Below are 24,479 nucleotides of genomic sequence, written 5' to 3'. Positions count from 1 at the left end.
CTGAATTTTAATCTTCAAATGTTTCTGAGCCGTCTTCAACCTGCTTTTAACACAGAAAAGTCCCACAGTCAATGCAGCCTGACTCAATCCTAGATATTCAGCACACACAAAAACACAGGGGGATACTGTTTAAAGTTTAGTGTTAACCTGAGTCACTGATCATTTGCAGTATTACAGAGTCTGGCAGTCTTTGCATGATGTCCACGTCACTGTAAGTTTCTAGCTGACTCTCAGGTGTGACAGGTGTGCCAGCAGGAAAGAGTAATAATAACCTGCATCCTGAGGTTTGTCATGCAGGATTAAAGGAGCCAGGCTTTGTTCACACAGCTGGGATTGTATTTTACACTGACCCTGGGTCAGTATAAGTATCATACAGTTTAAACTAAGCACTGAAACTTGCACATATTTATTATAGATGTATTGAAGCTAATCAAGATATTTACTGTCAATCTGTGGCTGCGATTAATCACTTTACTGGAAACTTTATTAACTAGTAACTTCATCAGTCATGACCAGAGATGGGCAGTAACACATTACTTGTAACGTGTTACTGTAATCCGATTACTTTTTTCAAGCAACGAGTAATGTAAGGGATTACTATTGAAAAAACGGTAATTAGATTACCGTTACTTTCCCGTAGGAACGCTGCGTTACTGCATTACTAAAACCGTAAGCAAGTGCACTGTTTGTGACAACAGCTGTGTGCAGATCAACAATGGATAACATATCAAGTGCGGGAGAGAGTATGAGCGTGCAGCATTTAAAGCGTGGAAGTACTGACCTTACTTTGAGTTTGATTCCATAAAAAGTGACAAAAACATTAGTGTCCGTTGTGTGTGGGAAGAAAACTTCTTTTTACAACGAAAAAAACCCCTATACTTCCAGGCAAGCACTGAGTGCGCTATGACGTAATGGGAAACCCACAGAGAAACTCACGGATTCTTCACTGACCGCCGCTGCACACCTGCACCAGGGTAAACCTCCGCCTACCCCACTCCTGCTTTACAGGCGAAAATAGAGCAAAAGGACCGCTAGTCTTTGATTTTATTTATTTTCTGCTGTGTTTTACTTGCATCTATTTGAAAGATTGGGTGTAAACACAAAAAAATAAGTAAATTATGTGCTGGAATGTGCAGAAAATAGGTTTAAATATTAAACAAATTTCTTCAAGTCAGAGAATGTTGCATATAATTAAATTTTTGCTTGATGCATAAAGTTAAAAGATTAAAACTAATAAAACAAGTTTTAAAAAGGGACTTTTCCATTTGATTACATTTTGTATGATGGATTATGTAGAAAAAGTAGAATTGGGCTGAAAGATCTATCACTTTATCACCTCTTCAGGTTGTAAATCGTGTTTTTAAAAAGTAACTAAGTAACTAAGTAATTAATTACTTTTAAAAACAAGTAACCAGTAAAGTAGCGGGATTACTTTTTGGGGGAAGTAATCAGTAATTACTTGACCAACACTGGTCATGACAGAAGCTAATATTTCTGTTCTAACATCGTCTAAACAGTAACAGCTTTACTACAATATAAGCTAACGTTTACACTTTAAGCTCGCACCATAAAGATGGTAAAAAAACGTAATAATTAGGGGTGCAACGATACTCGTATCGATATTGAACCGTTCGATACAGTGCTTTCGGTTCGGTACGCATATGTATCGAACAATACTTTTCTTCTGACGATGCTGTCTGTGTTGAGCGCTCAGTGGATCTGCGTTCGACTACTCCGCCTAGGCTGCACTGTCGAGCACAGATCCACTGAGCGCAGCACAAGCTAGCAAGACAGAAGCTAAACTCGTTGCAACATGGTAAATTGAATCTCCCCCACCCTCATTCAGATCTGGCTATTTTGGTCTTCATGTGAAGTATGACCCTGAAGGTAAGCGCGTCATGGACAAAAGTAAAACAGTATGTCGGATGTGCCACGCAATGCTCAATTACATGGGTGGGAACTACTGCGTTAGCGCAGTTTGCTCGTTAACGTGTTGACGCCGTCCAGCCCACGCACGGGGCGATCCGATCTCGTTAACGGAGATTGATTGATTGACTGATATACCTTTATTAGTCCCACAAGGGGAAATTTGCCGTGTTGTGGCGTTAACGTCATTTCAACGATATTAACGCTGACAGCACAATGAATATGACTGCACATTTACTCCGACAGCATCCTAGTGCAACGACAAGTGGAAGCAGACAAAAACAACAAGCACGCATGCTACAAACTTTACCCGAGTCATTTAGACAGCCTTTAGCACATGATTCTCCTTATGAGGACCTGATATGTTTAATATGCTGCTGAGAATATAGCCCAGAAGAAGCGTATAGTATAGCTTTTATTTTGGAAAGAGCCATTTCTCTGTAATAAACTCTGTTTTCCAAAGATTAGTGATTTCTCGATCAGATATATTTATTTTTTTTATTACTTTTTTGTTTCAGCAACATTAAATTTAAAAACTGCACTTTTGAGTTAAAATATATATTTATAATTTTAATAAATGACAAATTAAAAAGGCATGAACATTTCTTTTGAATCGAAAAAATACAGAACCGTGACACCAAAGTATCGAACCGAACCGTGAATTTTGTGTATCGTTGCACCCCTACTGCTCAGTGCTGTCAGAGTCTCCTGCATGGGGTGGGAGATCTTGTCTAACAGGGATGACAGCTTAGCCACCATTCTCCTCTCACTCACCACCTCCACTGGGTCCAGAGGGCATCCTAGAACAGAGCTGACCCTCCGGATCAGCCTGTTCAGTCTCTTCCTGTTCCCCAGCCAAGTTGCTGCCACCCCAGCAGACCACACCGTAAAACATGGCTGAGGCCACCACAGAGTCATAGAAGGTCTTCAGGAGTGGGCCCTTCACTTCAAAAGACCTGAGTCTCCGAAACAGGTAGAGTCTGCTCTGCTCTTTTCTGTAGAGAGCATCTGAATTATGAGTAGGGATGGGTACCGGTGTCCGGTGCCATGACATAAACGGTAGTAACCAAACCGAAAAGCAGTACACATTTCGGTGCTTAATTTCGGTGCTTTTTTTGAGCTGTGATACACATCTAGCCAATCATTTTACGTTTCCGAGGATAGTAGGCGGGTCCAGGTACATACGTTCTTTTAGAGCAGAGCTACAGATTAAAAATGCCCAAGGCGAAGCGGTCAAAAGTCTGGCTGTACTTCACAGCAAAAGATGCAAACTCAGCAGCCTGCAACAAGTGCTTTAAGCTGATACTGTGATACTGTCAAAGGAGGTAACACCTCGAATCCGATGAAACACCTGGCGACGCATAGCGTTTTTTTTTTAAAGCCGAGAAATGCGCCGTATTTGATAGCTTGCTGCGAGACCTCACACCGAGCACATCTACTGCGGTTGTGGTGCTTGTTATCGGACCCGGATTTAGCAACATCCCCAAAAGCCCGAAGAGGAGAGTCCTGGCCCCTAGCCCTGCCAGTGTAGCAGAAATGATGAGGATGATGATGGCAGCAGCAGCTGTTCTTCTCTGCGTGAGTAGCTTAATGTTGTCCGTGTGTAATTTTCGTTGAGTAGGCTAACCACATTATTACATTATTACATTAATGCATGTAAGGTGAACAAGCAAACACCTTCATAGTTACATGCGGCTGTTAGTATATATTAGTATATAAAATATAAAAAGTAAATAGGTTTATACTGTAAGAGCAACAGGCTTCAGCTCCTGTGCAGAGCTGATCATTAAATATGTGCAAACAGCAGCATGTTTTCAGTCTCTTACCACATATGTAAAGACAGTAACACCAAATTTTAAAAAAAGAAGCTTGCACTTAAGTAACCTCTCATTAATCATTAACTATGGATTAAAATAGCAAAGCCTAATATTTATGCACTGAAACCAACTACAGCCATTTGGCAGCTTAAAATTTATGTTTAATTTTTTCCACTGATGACTTTCTTAGCACTGACTTTTTTTTCTTACTAAGTTTGTTTCAAATATTCAGGTTAAAAACAGTAATTCTTAATGACATATTGTTCAAAGTTAAATGTACAGTACTCAGTACAGCTTACATCCATTGAAAGAAATCATTTGAAGCATTAATGTTTGTTGTCTGCAGAACTGTAGACTAGGGCTGAGCCATATTATACCGTTCACGGTAATACCGGTATAATGTTAGGCAACGATAGGAAAATGAAATATCGCGATAGAATGGGAGTAAAACGCGCATGCGCAGTGCCTTTGTTTTCATACGCACATGGGCGATTGTTGAGTGAAACAGATGAACCAGAATTAGTTTGTAAAAATGGTGCAACTTCAGTGATGTGGAACTGGTTTGGTGTTTGTCCGTCAGATACACGACAAAGCACATTTTTTTGCAGAACATGCAAGCGGCCGTCGTTATTGTCGTATTTGTCGGGCTAAGATGCTCTTAAATCTGGGAGTAATCTGGGTCCTAAACTCCGTATGCTTCAGGTCAAACGAACACTGCAGCATCACTGAGAGTTGAAAACGATCAGCATTGCTGCTTTACCAGGTGTAACTATGAAGTTTAACTTCCAGGCATCCCTGAAAACAAAATTTATTACATTTAACGGAGTTAGAAGTTAGCAGGAAGCTAGCGGAAGTTAGCTCGCTAGTTTCGCTAGTTACCTAAGCATGATATTGCATGTTCTGATGGAGAGATTTCTGAAAAAATTCAAACGTACAGCTCTGCTATCACTTCCAACATGAATGAAGACAGGAAACTAAATAGCAGTGACGTTTGTAGGGTTACTGAAGTTGGGCTAGCTGGTATATAATGATGTGCTACGTGATCGCTAGCGACACAGCTATGTTAGCATAACATAAACAGTGAAGCTGGAGGATGAACACTAACACTTTTCCACTTATAAAAGTTAACGTTAAGGTTCCTGATAGTTAGAGACAAATGCAATCGCATGGCAGGATGCTGTAAACGGACCAAACTTCAGTCAGGAGAACAACTGAGATAATCCATCCACAATACAAGGTTAGTTTCAGGTTCAAGTTTCAAGTTTCTTTATTTGTCACATGACATGCTCCTCGACATGTGCAAAAATGGGGGGGGGGGGGGGGGGGTGGTGGTAGAGGAAGAACATTATATTATATATATAGTATGTACATTGGGTGAATGTGCAGTAGTAGCAGCTAGTGATGGGCAGATGAAGCCTCATGAAGCACTGAAGCTTTTCATCCAATTGGTTCACCCCAACGCAAAGCTTCTTGAAGCTTCATTTGCTCTAGCAGGACACCTACTAGACGTAAAAATATTAGTTGGCATGAATTTGAAGAGTGTGGCATTTTGCACACAGCCTGTAAATGTCAACAACAAAAGGAGTGTGTAAAACATCTATATTGTAGTGATGGCAGTATACTGTGTATATTTATGCTGGCAGTATGGAAAATGATTATTTGCGGCAAAGTTCGAACCGCTTCCTGAACCAGTCACGTGGTACAGCCGGGCAGCGAGGCTTCGGACGTCATCATTTTCAGCTCCTCCCATAAATGAAGCAAGCCTCGATACGCGCTTCGCGGAAACGCCCCCTCCATTACTCGACACACGCTTCGAAGCCTCGATACAGAACGTCACATCACTAGTAGCAGCAACCAGGTGAATTCTGTACATTAATATGAATAGACCTCTGACTATTTTACAGGATATACAATATTAACATATTTAAAATTAAAGGAATTTGGAATGTACATTGTGCCTGGGTTTAGAGTGTCTGGAAGAGTCCTGTCTCAATCAGTTATAGATGATGTGAGAGGGCGGGTGTGTGTGTTTAGGGCCCGGATGGCTTGGGGATAGAAGCTCCTCTTGAGTCTCTCTGTCCTTGCCCGGAAGATGCGGAACCTTCTATCAGATTGCAGAAGTTGGAACAGTTTGTTGCCAGGATGGGACGGGTCCTTCAGTATCTGCGCTGGTCTAGTCCAGCATCTCCTGGTGTAGGTGTCCTGAAGCGGGGGGAGAGCAATCCTGCAGCAGCGTTCTGCTGTACGGATCACTCTCTGGAGAGCTTTTTGGTCCTTCACACAGTTGTTCCCAAACCACGATGTCATGTTCTGTGTGAGGATGCTCTCCACAGCGCCTGTATAGAAAATCCTGAGGCTCTGTGGCGAGACCCTGAACTTCCTCAGTTGTCGTAGGTGATACAGGCGCTGCCTAGCCTTTTTGGTCTGGACCTGAATGTGGGCAGCCCATGTCAGGTCTGGGGAGATGTGGACACCAAGATACTTGAAGGACTGCACCCTCTCCACTGGAGCTCCATTGATGATAATGGGCTTGTAGTCTCTGTGCTGAGCCCTTCTGAAGTCCACCACCAGCTCCTTGGTCTTGCTGACGTTCAGCTGGAGGTGGTTGTCCTGGCACCATGATGCCAGATTCTTCACTTCATCCATGTAGGCCACCTCATCATTGTTGGAGATGGCACCCAACACCACTGTGTCGTCAGCAAACTTCACAATGGTGTTGGAGCCATGGGTGGCCACACAGTCTGAAGTGTAGAGGGAGTAGAGCAGTGGTGAGAGGACACATCCCTGAGGTGCTCCTGTGTTGATGGTGATGCTGTTAGAGACGCATCTACCCACCCTCACCACCTGAGTTCTGCCAGTGAGGAAGTCCAACACCCATGCACACAGACGGCTGTTGAGTCCCAGATCCCTCAGCTTTGTGAACAGTCTGCAGGGCACTATTGTGTTAAACGCTGAACTGTAATCAACAAACAGCATTCGCACATAGTTACCCTTTTTCTTGTCGACGTGGCTGAGAGTGGTGTGCAGGACGTGGGCGATGGCATCCTCTGTGGATCTGTTGGATCGGTAGGCAAACTGCAGCGGATCTGTGGTGTCTGGGATGGAGGAGGAGATTATGTTCTTCAGCAGCCTCTCAAAAACCTTCATTACTACCGAGGTCAGTGCAACTGGCCGGTAATCGTTCAGGGATGAGGGTTTGCTGTTCTTGGGCACAGGGATGATGGTGGATCTTTTGAAGCATGTGGGGACCACAGACTTCGCCAGGGACTCGTTGAAGATGTAAGTGAACACACCTGCTAGCTGGTCAGCGCAGCAGACGGCCGGTGATGCCATCTGGCCCCGCCGCTTTCCTTGTGTTCACTCTCCTCAATGCCGCTCGGACGTCATGCTCCGCGATGATGGTCACCAGTCTCTCGCTGATGACTGTCCTCGGTAGTCAGGCGGTAGATAGCATTAGCCGCCTGGCTAACCTCGAAACGGGCGTAGAACTGATTCAGCTCGTTGGTGAATGCAGAGTCAGCGTTGATCGGCGCAGTGGCCCTGGCTTTGTAGTCCGTAATGGTGCGTAGTCCGTGCCACATACTCCGTGTGTCGCCCTGGTGGAAGAGGGACTCTACACGTTCCCGGTACCGGCGTTTGGCATCTCTCACCGCGCGCCGCACGCTGTATGAGGCCGCTTTGTAGGCGCTCATATCGCCAGTGGCGAGACCCACGTTGTAGGAGGCGGTCCTGGCGTTTACTGCAGTGCGGATCGATCTGTCCACCCACGGTTTCTGGTTTGGGAATGTGGTGACTCTCGCAGTGGGGATAATCTCCTCGGCTAGCATATTGACGAAGCATACTGCTACTTCCGTAAACTCGTTGATGTCGACTGCGCATGCTCTGAACATGTCCCAGTCGACGTCGTTGAGTGCGTCCTGCAGCGTAGCTTCTGATTGGGCAGTCCACCGTTTTACCTCTCTCGTGGTCACGTCTTCCCTCCGCATGTTTTGTTTATACTGGGGAATGAGGAAGATGGTAGGGCTGGGCGATATGACCCAAAATTCATATCTCGATATTTTTTAGCTGGATGGCGATATAAGATATATATCTCGATATTTTTTTTTAAAGCCATAAGTTAAGAACAAAAAGAGAGTTCTTAGTCACACTGTGTCCCAGATGTCACACGGGCACTTTTATTTACATACAGCGTAGATGTACATGAAGAAATTACTTAAAAATAAATTATCAGCATTTAAATAGAATTCAGAATAGAATAGAATTCAACTTTATTGTCATTGCACATGCACAGGTACAGGGCAACGAAATGCAGTTTGCATCCATCCAGAAGTGCTTTAGTGATATAGATATATTACAATATATATTAGCAATAATATAGATATGTGAGTATATTACAGAAATGGGTCTATCTAAAGCTCACAATTGTGCAGTCAAAATGTAAACTAATAGACGCTGAGCATAATAACAAAGAGACAGATTTCACAGCTGCACCACGTCTCTGAACAGGTGCCATTTGTGGTCGTTATACACACACAGTACGGTAATATTACGTTGAAGCACAGTACGTATCACTCCGCGAGGCTCCTCCCCGGTAGCCGTAATCCTCCGACAATCCATCAAGCAGTGCAGCTCCGTAGCTTAGCAAAGTCATATTTATACATTTTTGGACAGATTGATGAGCGCTGTGTACCACATAAAATCGGTTCGCGGTCAGTAAGCACAACCAGAATTCATACATAAGGCGCACTGTCGAGTTTTGAGAAAATGAAAGGATTTTAGGCCGTGCAGCTCCTCCGGGCTGCATGTCGTTAGCGCGGTTAGCTCATTAGCGTGGTTAGCTCGCTAACACGTTGACGCCGTCCAGCCCCACGCACGGGACAATCCGCAGTAACTCGCTAACGGAGATTTTCCGCTTTCATCTTGTCATTGCCTGCAGGTGAAGCTATGGGGGAGGGGGAGTTGTGTTCAGTGAAGGAGAGGCGAGGCCGAGTAACGTTGCGTAGAGACAAAAGTGGACGAAAGAGAGGCAAACCTGCGGCCCCACAAGTATAATTATAACGTAACATAGGCTATATCGATATAAACGATATTGTCACATCTTATATCTCGTATGAAAATATATCGATATTTTTAAAAAACTCGATATATCGCCCAGCCCTAGAAGATGGCGTTGTGGTCAGACTTCCCAAAAGCCGGGTGTGAGACAGCTTTGTAGCCCTGCTTGTATGGCGTGTAGCAGTGATCCAAAATACGATCCCCTCTCGTTGGACACGAAACATGCTGGTAGAAGTTTGGCATGACTTGTCTGAGGTTCGCTTTATTAAAGTCTCCTGCTACGATGAGGGCTGCGCCCGGGTCCTTGTTTGGAAGCGAGCTCAGCACATCATGTAATTCGGACAAAGCCATACCTGTGTCCGCTTGGGGTGGGATGTAGACCACTGTGGCGATGACTGAGGTGAACTCAAGGGGCAGATAGAAAGGGCGGCACTTAATGCTCAGGAACTCCAGATGTGGCGAGCAGCTGCTGGAAAGAGTAGAAATGCTCCTGGCACCACACCACTTTCTGTTTACCAGAACACACTCCTCCACCTTTGGTTTTGTTTGACTCTGCCGTTCTGTCCGCGCGGAGCACAAAGAATGAATCCGATGGAGTTACGGCCTGGTCCGGCACGGTGGGGGTCAGCCATGTCTCCGTGAAGCACAGAATGTTGCAGTCCCTCATGTCATGTTGGAAGGTGACCCTTGCTCTTAGGTCATTGAGCTTGTTCTCCATGGATTGTACATTGGCCAGTAGGATGCTAGGCAGTGGTGTGCGATGCGCCTGCTGTCTCAGTCTATTCCTAATGCCAGCGCGTTTCCCTCGGCGCTTCTTTGTCCTGCGCCTCAGATGAGCGGCCCGTCCTTCGTTGTTCTCCGCGCCGCGTAGAATCTCTGGCGGCCAGGAAGGGTCGGGTTTAAAAGTGTCCAAGATTAGATGTGCAACCTTGGCACCGATGTTTACATTAATATACTGCATTAGTCATTAATATATTGCAACAACATGGGAATAGCAGCTGCCAGAGAATTCAACATTAATGAATCAATGGTACAAAAGTGGAGGAAGCAAGAAGAATGAGTTTAATAAAGTTTGATTTATCTGACTGCTTTGTTTCGCTTAATGTGCCTTATAATCCTGTGCACCTTATGGTCCATGGTCTGCACACTGCAGTTTATTGTTGCAAAGCACCTCTTTTTAACTTCAGTGGATATTATACATGGTTATGCTCAGGATATGTCAGCCCATTTCTACTGGAAATGCCTTTTGGTTAAACTTTCAGCAAGGAATTTGCATTTGCACTGTTACATTTTTATAAAGCTTTAATGTACATAAAAACCAGCTTCTTGTTTAAGTGAAAATAAACGGAAGGTTGTCTTTTTGCGCTAGTAATGTTGTGGAGTTGTATTTTGTCTCGCATCAATTATATCGTCAGTTATATCAAATATTTTTGGCCATATCGCCCTGCTTTACTGTAGACCTGAAAAAATGTAAGAATAGAACTTCAGATCCCCAGTGTGAGAGGACAGAGAAGGATCACTTTTATTTCAATTTTGAGGGATAAACTTTATATTTCAGGTTGTGATGATTCTGTTCTCGTTGTGATAACAGGAGCTGCCCTCAGATTCAGACCTCAGCACCACCCAGTGAAAGCAGACAGATCATCCAACATGTTCACATGTTAACTGCAAAATTAACAGATGAAAACAGTACGAAGGTTCAAGTACCACATGTGCTGTCAGCGAAAGCTGCAGCTGTTTTATTGATAAAGTTAAAGACAAAAAGTCAAAAGCATTAATCACCCATGTAACTGTCACTGTATATCAGCATTAACAGGACCTCAGTTTGGTGTTTTACAAAGCTGCTGATCTCAGACCTGCACAGCTTCTGTTTTAAACATGTGATGTACTTATCTGCATGAAGAGCACATTTGATTTTCTCTGACACAATTAAATAAAACCTGATGAAGGTCAAAGGTCGTCACTTGCATGTTGAACTAAAAACTTCTGATCTGGAATTCTTTCACAGTTTTCTGCCAATAGTGTGTTATTTACTATAAAGTAATTCAGACTCAATCATACCAGACTAACCAGAGAACATAATATTAAATATATAACTTTCTACAGGACTGAGTATAATATCTTTATGTAAAAATCCAGAGCCTGTGAGGATTATCCAAGTATTTATAACATTACACAAATGAAAGGTCTCCATCACAGTGTTCATGAAATGCTGGTTTATCCATCTTCTGGGGCGGGCCTACGAAGGAGCTCTGAAGAGTTTCCTGAGAGGGAGCTGGTGGTGAAAATCATGAGGTCCACCTTGATCCCTGCGATGAGCTTCTGTCTTCCTGGTGTTTCTGAAATGATGCCTCTCTCAGTGGGTCTGAGCACAGGAAAGCTGTGATGAAAGAAAGGAAAGAAGTTTCTCCAAACCTCTGGACCAAGGAAACCCAGATTGGTCCTGATGGTCTCCCTCACTAGTTTCTCTCCAGGGTGAATGTAATAATAATGGATTGGATTTATATAGCGCTTTTCAAGGCACCCAAAGCGCTTTACAATACCACTATTCATTCACTCTCACATTCATACACTGGTGGAGGCAGCTACAGTTGTAGCCACAGCTGCCCTGGGGCAGACTGACAGAAGCGAGGCTGCCATATCGCACCATCGGCCCCTCTGGCCAACACCAGTAGGCAAGTAGGGTAAAGTGTCTTGCCCAAGGACACAACGACCAGGACAGAGATCCCAGGGATCGAACCGGCGACCTTCCGGTTACAGATGCGATTCCCAACCCCCTGAGCCACAGTCGCCCATAGCCGTTGACAATAATGTGGAATCTATAATTAAATGAAAAGAACAAATTAAACTTACACTACTATGAAACCTTCTGCTGCTGTTTTTATTTAAAGTTTCCATGTTAGCAGGCTGTGAAGTGCTCTGTTCTTGTAATTGATCTAAAAGTGTTTAAATCTTCAGTCTTATGTTAAAATCTCAAAGGACAGCATTACATTTTTGATATGAAAAGTAACTCTGGGCCTCTGTGCAGTGTGCAGCTGATCTCATCGCTGTCTAAAATTGGATAACAAAAACTAAGGAGGCTGAATCATTCAAAATTGCAGACTATTAGAATAACAGGTGTGTAGCATCCCTAAGTAGCTTGCAACAACCTTCCAACAAATTGCATATGCTAGCGGCTAATCTAGCACACAAGTTAACAGAGTGACTTTAGATGTTGTAGAACTATAAGACGATAAGCTGTGTGTCTTTTTTATAATAGTGACATGGTTGTATTTACCTTAATTGAACGAGTCATCAGTCACGGTAAACTCATCAGCAGATAAACTGGAGCAGCCGGGCTACGTAAAAAGTGTAGCGGACGTGTTCGTGGTCACATCCAGCGGGTGTGTGGATGGGAGCGTCAGACTCTGCTCCAAAAGTGCAATATGGCAGCCTCCACAAGCGGGAAATGTTAGCTTCATATTTGCACAGTGGGAGGAAGTGCTTTTCAGCATACATCATACACGTGTTAAGTTCATCGTATGTCTATGTATGGTATGGCTGAAAACACACAGACACACATGCACCCACACACAGATTACAGACACTGATGTTGCTCAGATATGCCTGCTTAAGACTGTCACATGTATTTGTAATTGCATATTCATGAATGATTGCTTGTTGAGGATGAAAATGGCAGTAACGAGGAATTCAGTCGAAGTTGGCGAAGGGATCCAGGTGAAGGGATCTTTTCCTCGACCTTGGCTGACTTCCCTCGCGAGTCAGAAAACACAGAGAGCGCACTCTTGTCTTGTTTTGCCGTGCAGTTGGTGGTTTTGTGTTCCAGCGGGATTTGTGCCTAGACAAACCCAACAAAATCAAATATAATATTAATTAATAACAATAATAATTGATATTATATGTTATTATTGTATCTTTAGAATCTACAGCTGCAAACTTATTTGTAGTAACATTATGGCAAAAAATGCACAAAAAAAGTTCCTAAATGAAAGTTTTATTCATTTCTGTGCATCTGATGGACAGAATATTACACACATCTATTAAATGCCATATAGTGACTCCTGAAAACCACAACATAAGAAGCTCGAGAAGCAAAAGCACAAAATGAAACAAAAGGTTGAACAGAAGGAGCTGGTTACAAAAAGGATCTGTAAAACAGAGCAACAAAGAGTAAGTAAGTAAACAGTTTGTTGATACAGTAAGTGAAGGACAATCAGCAAAACACAACAAGAAGAATTCATAATCCATCCTTTGATCAACAATTAAAACAAACAGCATGTATAGTCAGAGCCGTGGGAAGGGAGTACTGAGGTGTCTGTGAGTGTGCATGTTTAGACATCTTTGTGAGGACAGAAAATTGGCTTGCTACTGTACTTGTGGGGACCAACTGTCACCTAAAGGGTCAAAATACCCGTCCCCACAAGTTTGAAGGCATTTTTGAGGCTCAAAATGTGGTTTTAGTGTCATGGTTCCGATTAGGTTACGGTTAGGTTTAGGTTTAGGCTGAGGGTTCGATTAGGTATAAATTTTTTATGGTTAGGGTTAGGGTAAGCGGCAAGGGATACATTATGCAAATAAGATGCCCTCATTAAGATATGTAAAAGAGTGAGAGTATGTGTACACAGCAGACAAGAATCAGCAGAGACCAAATGTCACAGGCACACAGAGAGTTCAAGTATTCCAGTCTTGCAACTCTTAGGACAACGGTAAAGACGTATGACGTAAGCCTATTTGCACAAAGTTAACTTAATATTTTAAAGTTAACCTTCAATAGCAAGGCCCCTGTGGCTTAGTTGGTAGAGCAGGCCATCTGCTAATGGCAAGGTTGGTGGTTTGATCCCTGGCTCCTCTTAAACTGTGTGTCATAAATCCTGAGTCCTGAATTAACCCCCAGTCCCCCAAGGCCTGTAGTAAGAAAGCAATCTGCTCAAAGTGAGTAGAAAAGTATATTTAAAAACAAATATTATTTCCTTAAGGATTACTAAAGTATTCTGATTCATATATACACCAGTTCATGTACAAGTCAAGTGCTCTGTTACATCCAAGGGATTAACGTCAAATTACTTCTTAACGTTACCTTAATCTAGGTGCATGATTTTGTTACTCCAATTTTGACATGCCGCTCAGATAGCTCGTGACAGGAATTGGATAATAGCTGATTTTGAAAAGTGCACCATCCCTAGTTACTGGTGATCAACACCGAACACAACATTTGATCATAATATGTCCTAATGGTTTTCTTAAAGAAATGTCACGAATATCTTTAGAAGGGATTTTCTTCTTTCTATCATTTCTGTCTTTTGTGAAAGGAGCTATTTCAACATGCCAAGACCTCGTAAATGTTATTTCCCCTGTTAATAATTTTATGTTATTTCATTGTTCATATTGTTTCTATTAATTTGCACTACTGTATGATTCCCTTATTTGTTACATAAAAACCTGAGTCAGGATATTTTCATTAATGCATTTTATAATGAAAAATGTTAAAATCTGGACAAGCAAATGCCCGATGGGCAGGTAAGAAAACACACACAGAAAATCATTAAACTCTTACTGCACACCTGAACACATATATTGCTTATCAGTGATGCATTCACTGCACCAAATCCAGTGGATGTGATTATTACTGCTTTTGCACAGCAGAGATAATCAAAGGATCGCTGTTTTTCTCATTTTGTTTCAGATGTGGACTGAAGTATGGAAGGATCTCACCACCAAACAAACACTCAGTAAATGAGAAGATGTGAGACTGAGACGTCACATCGTAAAAGGACACGAGACCTTCCTCATAATCTACAAACACCCCGACTTTCTGAAGTTTCCTTTTAAGTAAAAGCCTCATGGGTGGTGTCATTAGGGCTAAATAGTTTTGGTCTTCATAATGTACAATAACCCAGTAACCACTGTCAGGATTGATCGAAAGTTTCCCCTTGCGGTTTGCGTAACGTCTCGTCACGCCCAGATCCCACCCAGTCTTGTTCCTGACCTCCACCTCCCAGTATGCCCTGCCAGAGGACAGCCTATTGAGCCCCAGGACACTTCCAAATACATCAAACCTCTGCGGAGAATCAGGATCTTTCGACGTCTTTCCACCATCTCTCACTTTTTTCCCATTATCAGAAATTTCAAGGCTTTGGTGTGCGGTAGTCGGGTCAAGCTTCACGTCCACTGCAGTCAAAAGAATACAAGTGTGTGTGTGTGGGTTTTTTTTTTTTTTTTTGTGCATTTACAATGAAAATGTAGAACAATCACCATGTTCTTCTATTTAAATGCTGTTTTTATTTTGACATACATACCTGCAAATGTGGGAATCCTCTTGAGTTCTGTGGAAGCAGAAATCTGAGTAAGATTCAGCAAATCAAGTATAGATTTTAACAGAAGTCATGATAAATCAAAAGACTCACCGATGGTTGACAGTTTATCCAGTTTCTCGTGAATTTGCTTCATCATGTTTGAAGTCGTAACTGACAGTGTGCCGAGGGAGAGTGAAGTGTCAACATGTACATTTGTCCCATTAGAGTCATTCAGGAGTCTTAGAGGAGAAACCTGTATGTGTGTGTGCAGACACCATGACACAATTTAATGATTTTAAATGAAGCAGAACTGACACGGCACAGAAATTAAATGTTTCCTCTTTTAAGTGCTTTTATGCTCCAGTATTTAAAAAGACCAGACGATGGACTTCAGGCCCATGTGGCTCACCTCTAAGTCTGGGTTTTTGATTGACTCATCAATGGCCTTTTTGAGCACATCAACTTCTCTCTGAAGCTTCTGGAGGAGATCCTGAGTGTCTCTTTTTACTGTCCGTCTCCTAGAGTGTCCACAAGACAGCCTATTTTATTAAAAATGTACTGCACCATAGCAACACAAAGGATCTCTGTGGTGATGTTAAGCTGTTCATCACCAATGAACTAAGAGAAAAACAAAACAAAAAAAATACAACATAACCTCACAGGACCAACCTTTTCTCCAGAGGCTGAAGGGCTGTCTGCCGAGCATCCGCCACGACTTTTATTAAGTTGGAGAAGAAATTGCTGACTTCCAGCCACTCTGTGTCCAAACTAGCCTGAAAGCCGTCAAACAGAGTGGAGGGTTTAGATCAATATCAAAGCAAACAAACAAACAAAACAAAAAAATCAAACATATGTTACAGTCTGTACCATGCAGTCTATTTCCGATGATCTGACTTCAGCCATCTTTTGCTCTCTGATATAAATTTGCTGCTCGAAATCAGCTTTCAGTTTTTCTTGTTTAGCCTTGAAAGAGGACAAAGGACACGTATAATACTTTCAAGTTATAATGAGATAAAAACAGAATGCCAGCAGCTCTGTGAGTCTGCACCTAGAGTCGACTGTTATGCTGAGATTTGCTGGCAGGTATGTGGACATTTAAAACAGTTCCTGTTTTGAGCTTGTACCAAAAACGATGGGATCAGATCTAATAACTGTTGAGGTATGGTACTAGACCCTGCAAATGTTAACTTCATGGTGGAGCTAAAAGAAAGAGCCCAATTATTAATCAACCTGGAGAACTGATTAATATTGGGATGCAAAATGAATTTCTATAAACAGCAGTTCCTCTAGTGGCTACTGGAGGCTGGCTCCCAAAGTGATTCAGTCCCAACAGACAGACCGTAGTGTTAAAATGCCCAGCTAAACAGCAACATAAGACACAACCAGGAACAAAACTGCAATAGTTGCCCCCTTCATAACAGTTTTACTGTCAATATACTGGATATATATAACCCACCTTTGTGGACATTAATAAAGGCCCAAAATTAGGGGTGTGGTGGCTTTGATTGAGCCGTATGCAAACACAGAGCCGGTAGGTATCTCCAAGGTTTTACTTCACAAGCTACAGTGTTTCTGTTGTTGTTGCCTTTTGAAGCATTTTCAGCATTTCTTGGGGTTTAGTTAGAGAAATTCCAGTTATTATTACTCTGTTACTAGGCACTAGTGCGTGCGTTTGACACATCATCTTAAGCTCTTGTCTAGACTGTAAACATTTAACTTTAGTAATCACACCGTTAAATGGATACAGTCTTATCTATCAGATAGAAAACAATGCGTTCAAATAAAGAATAGCAAGTCACCCTATCTTTACTGTATGCAAGGTGTCCCTCAGGGTCTAATTCTTGGCCCCCTGTTATTTTCACTTTATGTAAATGACTTGCCCAATGTGAGAAAAAATGTGGACACGAGTATGTAAGCCAAAACTGCTGATGATGCAGCCCATCAGCTTTCATTGGCATTACATGATTTACAAAAATGGCTGAATGACTCATGCCTGTTAAAAAGACCGTATCAATGTTTTTTAGTAAACCTAAAACAACCGTAGCTGCAGTAAAAGTCTGCTTGGTGCTTTGGTGCACAAGAACTAATTAATGCTGAGGAATTTAAGTATTTGGGAGTGCTACTAGACTCGAAATTATCCTTTAAAAAACACGTTACAAAAGTAGTGAAAACTGTAAATGTTAATATACAGAACTTTAGACATATCCGCACATCATTAACAGACAGCAGCGATTACATTCCTGCACTCTAGGATACTGGCTCAAATTGAATACTGTATTATAAGTTGGTCCTATACGAGCTTTGCTGCTATTAGGCCAATTGAAGTATGCTACAAAAGAGCATTGAAAATATTAGATAAGAAACGTTTTCCATATTACCATTGTCAAATTTTAGATAAATACAAGTTTCTAAATTTTACTAATTTCAAATTATTTAAACCTGCCTGTATAATATACAAAGTTATACATGGTCTGGTGCCTCCACCAATGAGTGATTTTATTAAACAAAAGTCTAGCAGTGTTGCCGGGTCTCGACGGACTCGAGCCACCGTTAGAGGTGATTGTGAATTGGCATTCAGGCGGACCACCTTTTCACAGAATGCTCTGTCACATCAGGGAGTGAGCTTCTGGAATAGTCTTCCACTGTCAGTGAGGGAAAGTACAAGTCTGTGATCATGTTTAATAATCATGCTTTATATTGGACGTGAAAAAGAGTTAGTGTATTACAAAAAGGGAAACAACTATTAGTGTAACGGGTCAGTGCAATATCATGACAGTCAGGGCATGCACAGTACTGGGGTTTGTGCAATATAATTGATGCTTCCGTTATTGTTATCCTCTTGTCATTGTTTGTTCTAGTATGATGTGATCACTGTTTTTGCCCTTGTCACATGATCTGTAAATAGTGTCTCTGTATGTTTTTACTAACTTGCGTTTAACACCAACCTGCCAGAGGGCCCAAGGCTATAATCTGACATATTTACATTTGTTAAAATGTTCATTAACGTGTATTGCCCCTCTTTCTAAATAAAATAAATAAATAAATAGTAACAGTAACTGTCCCTATTGCCAGTCTTGGCAGCCGGGGGTCAGTCCGCCAGGGCCTCCGCTCCTGGCCGCCACCCGACACACAATGCACCCGACCCCTATGGCGACTCCTGCGGGTGGTGGGCCTGCGGGAGGATGGGCCCATGTCTCCTCTTCGGGCTGTGCCCGGCCGGGCCCCATGGACTAAGGCCCGACCACCAGACGCTCGCCCTTGGGCACCCTCCCCGGGCCTGGCTCCAGGGCGGGGCCCCGGTAACCCTATCCCGGGCAGGGTAAACTGTTCTCTCGATATTCTTTTCATAAGGGTCTTCTGAATCGCTGTTTGTCTGGTCCCTCACCCAGGACCAATTTGCCATGGGAGACCCTACCAGGGGGCAAAAGCCCCCAGACAACATAGCCCCTGGGATCCCTGGGACACACAAACCCCTCCACCACGATAAGGTAGCGATTCAAGGAGGAGTACCCACTCCGGGTCGGGGATGAGTTCCTGCCCCAAGTGGAGGAGTTCAAGTATCTCGGGGTCTTGTTCGCGAGTGATGGGAGAAGGGAGCCGGAGATCGACAGACGGATTGGGGCTGCAGCTGCAGTAATGCGGACGCTGCACCGGTCCGTCATGGTGAAGAGGGAGCTGAGTGTAAAAGCGAAGCTCTCAATTTACCGGTCGATCTACATCCCTACCCTCACCTATGGCCACGAGCTGTGGGTAGTGACCGAAAGAACGAGATCGCGGATACAAGCGGCAGAAATGAGCTTCCTCTGAAGGGTGGCTGGCCTCTCCCTTAGAGATAGGGTGAGAAGTTCGGCCATCTGGGAGGGGCTCAGAGTAGAGCAGCTGCTGCTCCACATCGAAAGGAGCCAGCTGAGGTGGTTCGGGCATCTGACAAGGATGCCCCCTGGGCGCCTCCTGGGTGAGGTGTTTCAGGCATGTCCCACCGGGAGGAGGCCCCGGGGCAGACCCAGGACACGCCGGAGAGATTATATCTCTCGGCTGGCCTAGGAACGCCTTGGTGTTCCCCCGGATAAGCTGGAGGAGGTGGCTGGGGAGAGGGAGGTCTGGGCCTCTTTGCTTAGGCTGCTGCCCCCGCGACCCGGCCTCGGATAAAGCGGATGAAGATGGATGGATGGATGGTAACAGTAACTGTTACTGTAGTAACTGTATTAAAATTGCAGAACCTTTTGTAGATATTTGGCTTTCTTCTCTTCCTCCAAGGCTATCCCCATAAGACCGATTGCTGCTTGCTGAGCTGTGGTCCTAGGTCTCTCCAAGAACTGTGCCACCTATAAGATACAACAAGAGCAACAGAGCACAAAGGTCAACCTTGACCTTAAGCTCGAACAAAGATGGCCATAGTAAAATGTTTAGGCAACCTAGGTGCTCATTTCTTCCGAGGCCTAATATATTGTAGTGAAGTTCTGTTCACCAAAATGATATCTGCTTGAGCTGTTATTGGTATTTACCATGACAGAAAATTTAAAAATGATATCTTGAAAACAAACATCTTGCTAAGAAACAGACAGACAGAAAAACAAGTGGAACTTATTACATACTCTTTTCCTTCGGAGGAAGAATTAAACTAATGTTTATATAGTTTTACTTTGAATTCAGCAATGACTCTGTTGAACAATGCAGCTAAAAGGCCTGTTACATTCTTAGCAAATGAGCAAAATGATGTCTTTGGCCACCATGTGCTCTTTAAGAGGAGCTTTATTTTGGTTTGATAAAGTATTATTCAGTATGAGTCAATTTTACATGCATCTGAATGATATCTTTAAGAAATATGAAGTACCTGCAGAACTCTGGAATCGTCAAAGCGGGTCAAAGTAGTTTTATGAGAGCACTGTGGAGTACCAAAGACTGTAGGAAAAGAAGACACTCATTGTTCACCGTTTTGTGTCTGTTGTCAGATATAAATGGTTTAAGTGTGATGTGGGGGTTGCTATACTGCTAAATTACATAAAATGCTGAAATACATTAACTCTCATTGTAAGCTGGAATGATAACAGAAGTGTTAGTGAGGATTTTTCTCTAGGCCCTACATCAGCACAAACACAGTACAATCGGTGCACTCACCAGAACTCTCTATATTGATTTCAGGTTCATTGTAGCTCGGTTGTAAGAACCTGGATCTCTTGTGACCTCTGAAGCATTTACATTTGGTCAAACCGCAGTGGCAACCCTGAGCATTCATGTTGAATAAGTTGGGTGTCTGTAACAGAATATTGTCAACATATTTGTGAGTGAAGCCAAAATAAGCAGTGTATGATTTTATGATGCTTAACTCTGTCTACCTTTCCCTAAATTTCACCACACTTCTGCACTCCTCTGGTAAGCAGTTTGTCTTTCTTCTGCTTGCTTATTACTGTTTCTTTTCATTTTAATAGTCAGGAGATCATAAACACACAAATCACAAAACTTAAACTGAGAGCTTTGTCTTTTTGCTTTATTATTTTGTTTTTTGTGACCATAGTAGTCATGGTACAGACGGCATAGTTGCAGTGTTTAAAACTTTCAGAAAAGTAAGTGTTGTTCCAAATTATATGAAGTATCGAGCTTTTCTTAACATTAGGAACCAAACTCAGAAAGGGATACTACTGGTACAGTACCCCAAAAGGTTGATTCTTTTCATCTGGACGTCACTACCTGGATGATTGAGCGTGCATCAAGATACTGGTACAGAAGTTTCATTGGTTTAATAAGGGTTTCGGGTTACATACTCTTTACCTTCAGTGCAATGTTGTCATAGTTATTAACACTGATGTCCTTATATTAAAAAAAAAAACATTTCCAAATGAGATAAACAAGATATTTATTTATTATTTCTCTAGCCAAATGAAACAGGAAGTTAAAAGGAGAGTATTGTCTCAGTAAGATTACATTTTGACAGGTCAGCAACTCAGTGAAATGAAAGTTATTTTTTTCAAGAATGACCTGGGCTTAGAGGTGTTAAGACTGAACAACGTGCAACACGATTGATCTAGCATGTCTGTGGACTGTGGGAGGAAATGCCCAAGCAGGCACAGGGGGAACATGCAAGCTCCACACTATCCCCAGCATGAATTCAAATCTAGGACCCTTATACAGTGTGCCAACAGTACTATAGAGCGATTTGTGTGTGTAACAGTCATGTGTGGTTTCTAATCCCGATCAACTTGGTGTAAGAGAAACATGTATTTATGTGTGGGTATAGTGTACATAATGTTTAATAAAACATAAATGTAGAAAGAAATGGGTTGTGTACATAACACAGGGATCTGCATAACTGTCATTAGTTTTACTGATGCTACAAGAATAAAACTTTTGTGTTATGGTTATATCGTGTCTCTTTTATAAACCTTTATATAAATCTACCTTTCAGTGTTTGACCACATAGGAGAAGTGATATTTTCCTTTGCACAGCACAAACACCCACAAACTGAAAGCTACTTCGGACTAGGAGGAGTTAAAATTACTTTATAAGAGTAGTACAGTAGACCATTGCTATAATGCGGTACACCTCCCCATTTGTTTAGTGCAAATTTCCTCCGTGCCGATCGCTAGCAGTGGGACTCTGAAGTTGGTTTCTTTCTGTATACTGGACTTATTTTTCTATGAAGGTTTGAACTTTTAGTGCTTAAAAAAGAGAGAAAAGCATGAAAATGTTCATGCCTGTCTGACAAAAGTGTATATAGTGTGTAGTGAGGGGTTTTTACGGCCTTAAATATCTATAATAATTGTAAAAAATAAAGTTGAATACTTTGCTGATTTCGCCTATTGCTGGTTATTTTTAGAACCCAACTCCCGCAATTAACATGTTGGATTTGGTTATTCCTGCCATGGAAAGAAAAGCAGCCTAGTGGGGGGGAAAAATGTTTCGTGTGTAGCTGAGCACCTGCAACCTGCGCTTGACTTTGATAACCATGACAGCTTCCTTGTGGTGAAATGATCCGCGTGTAATTAACTGGAGTTGTGTTGCATAAGTTTGTCTATATAACTTTGTTTGCTGCACTCTACAAACTACCAGTTAACTATCAAATTTTTAGATTTAATTCCCAATTAGATGACTTCACAGCATCTACACAAAATAAAATACATATAAAAACACATATTATTATACAAAGGCGTGATATTTTAATATTATCTGTTTTTCTTTCACTCATGCAGGCACGAGAGTGAATGGGTTAGTGAGACTGTCAGGCTATTTTATCATGAAACCTTTCAAAAAGTTGAAATTAACACCAAAGTGCTGAGCAGCCTACCTGCGGTCCTCCGTCTCGATGGTCAGCTGTGCGATCTGCTGCTTTCTCCACACTCAGCTCCTCCCGGGTGCAGATTCAGTTTCGTTTTTTCCAAATCAATCCCGAAACCAGCCATTTAAATTCAACTCTAAAGAGTTGCAACACGTCACTGCGAAATACTCTGTTACTGGAAACGTCATGGAAAAAAAAGGGAACAGCGTTCATTCATTCTTTAAGACAAACAAGAGAAAACAAATACAAACACAGCTGACATCCTCGTGTGAGTGTACATCGCTGGTCTGGATCCCAGGATAAAGATATTTTAACCATTTTTGTTATAACAGTATTTAACGTAGCTTACTGTGGCGGGGCTGCGAGGGAGGAGGACGCTTGTAAGCGGCATCCGCAATCACGCCTCGCCGGCTTGAAAGTCTGTCCTTGGGCCCGAGTTTGGTTGTTGTTGGTGTGTGTTCGGCTTTGAGCTGCAAAGGTGCAGCCATTTGCATAGATATGTGGTCAGGTCTTTCAAGCTTTCATTTCATGTGTAAGACAAACAGTCAAAGTGAAATCACCTTTAATGTGCTGAGTTTTTCCACACTAAATTTTAATCTTTTTGCGTGATAAATAAAAGTGGATCGTTTTTTTGTTTTTTTACAAATATTGTAATAATAATAAAAAAACTGATGGGATGCGTGATGCGATCGTAAATGACATCAGTTAAAAATATTAAGTGGGTATTTAACGAATTTGATACTTTTAGTCAGTAAATCGGATACTAAAATCTATTTTTGATACTGTAGTGTAAACGAGAAGGTGGTTATCACACAGGTAAGGCTTTGCATGCAAAAGACACTCCTCATTTAGCTTGCAAGCCTTTCTTTCATGTTTTTCATGCTGAACACAAATAAAAGTGTACTGGCTGCACTCTGTGACTGTCATTTCCTCCTGTGCTCGGCTCACTGGACGATAAAGAAGACAGAGACAGAGAGAGACAGATGAGTTTATTTATTTCCCATTTCCAGCATGAAACAAAAGCAACATGGAGGCTTATACGTGACAGCATACTGGGACTGGATGGTTTACCATTAGCGCACACATGCTACCAAGCATGACCCTTAAAGCAATAATATAATAATAACAACAACAACTGCACATATACACAAACCAGTTCATAAGCCAGATTCACAGTAAGCCTGGCCTGTGTAAGATTGTCAAGCAATGCCTTAATTCACTCCATATGATCTTCCCAAGTGCACTGTAAAAAAAATATTCCGTAGAAAAACGGAAAATGTCCTGGTAATTTTCTGCCAGTACATTTTCTGTTTTTTTACGGAAGTTTGACGGACTTTTCTGTAAATGATAAAACGGAAAATTCTGTAGATTTACAGTATACTCTCTGTACTATTTACGGACATTTTCTTCAGCTATAAAACGGAAAATTCCGTTTATTCACAGTATATTTTCTGTATCATTAACTGATATTTTCCTTTAATAGAAAAATTGAAATTTCTGTTTATATTACTATTTCCAAGCACTTCTTTTCACTGTAACTCATTAAATATATAGTTCTTTATATCCTTAAACGTACATTTCTATGCAATTACAACCGAGTACACCATGTACTCAAAAATTCATAAATTAAAACTTAAATTAATTTGTGCTTCGTACACAACAACATTGGTACAATTAATTCTTTTATTCTTCTCAACTCTAAAACTATACTAAAATATAATGACGGCATCCATCTTGTCATAAAACTACTAAACAGCTGATACATGAACAAAATAACTGTCACGGCTGGGAAGGCGAGGCGTGTGGTGTTTGAGGAAGGAGGACCCAAGATGCAAGCAGTGGATGAAAATGCTAGTGAAGTTTATTTACAAGGTGTAGTGGCAAACAGCCAGTGGGGCATGACAAATAACTGAAAACACCTAAACTGGGAGAACTAAAATAACAGACCTGGGAGCATCCGACAAAGGGATGAGAGGATGAGAGGATGAGAGGATGAGCGGCAGACGACAAGCAGGACACCAAGTAACACAGATGAACCAGCAACAGGCAAGAGAACACACAGGGCTTAAATACACACACCAGTAATCAGGGGATGAGAGACAGGAGGGCAACAC

General features: G+C 42.1%; 1 protein-coding gene across 2 annotated transcripts; it reads right to left on the bottom strand.

The window, feature by feature from the left end:
• Positions 1 to 11,514: 11,514 nt before the first annotated feature.
• LOC120739304 (E3 ubiquitin-protein ligase TRIM21-like) lies at positions 11,515 to 22,533 on the bottom strand. 2 transcript variants are annotated; one of them, XR_005697172.1, is made up of 11 exons: positions 22,375 to 22,533; positions 20,210 to 20,345; positions 19,926 to 19,993; positions 19,312 to 19,416; positions 15,959 to 16,054; positions 15,761 to 15,864; positions 15,501 to 15,609; positions 15,203 to 15,344; positions 15,095 to 15,121; positions 12,076 to 14,966; positions 11,515 to 11,617 (listed from the first exon to the last, which is right to left on the bottom strand). XR_005697172.1 is itself a non-coding variant. In XM_040041020.1 (10 exons), exons 2-10 carry the CDS (start codon positions 20,325 to 20,327, stop codon positions 14,422 to 14,424), a joined length of 1,314 nt encoding a protein of 437 aa, XP_039896954.1. In that variant the 5' UTR covers positions 20,328 to 20,345; positions 22,375 to 22,533; the 3' UTR covers positions 11,624 to 14,421. The 2 variants fall into 2 exon arrangements, 1 of the variants encoding a protein (XP_039896954.1); XM_040041020.1 differs by lacking the exon at positions 11,515 to 11,617 and having other exon boundaries at positions 11,624 to 14,966.
• Between the last annotated feature and the right edge of the window lie 1,946 nt (positions 22,534 to 24,479).

This window comes from Simochromis diagramma, unplaced genomic scaffold (genome assembly GCF_900408965.1).
Source record: "Simochromis diagramma unplaced genomic scaffold, fSimDia1.1 OVJJ01000370.1, whole genome shotgun sequence".
Lineage (NCBI taxonomy): Eukaryota > Metazoa > Chordata > Actinopteri > Cichliformes > Cichlidae > Simochromis > Simochromis diagramma.
The sequence above is the reverse complement of the archived record's forward strand: the minus strand, read 5'-3'. Positions and strand labels throughout refer to the sequence as shown.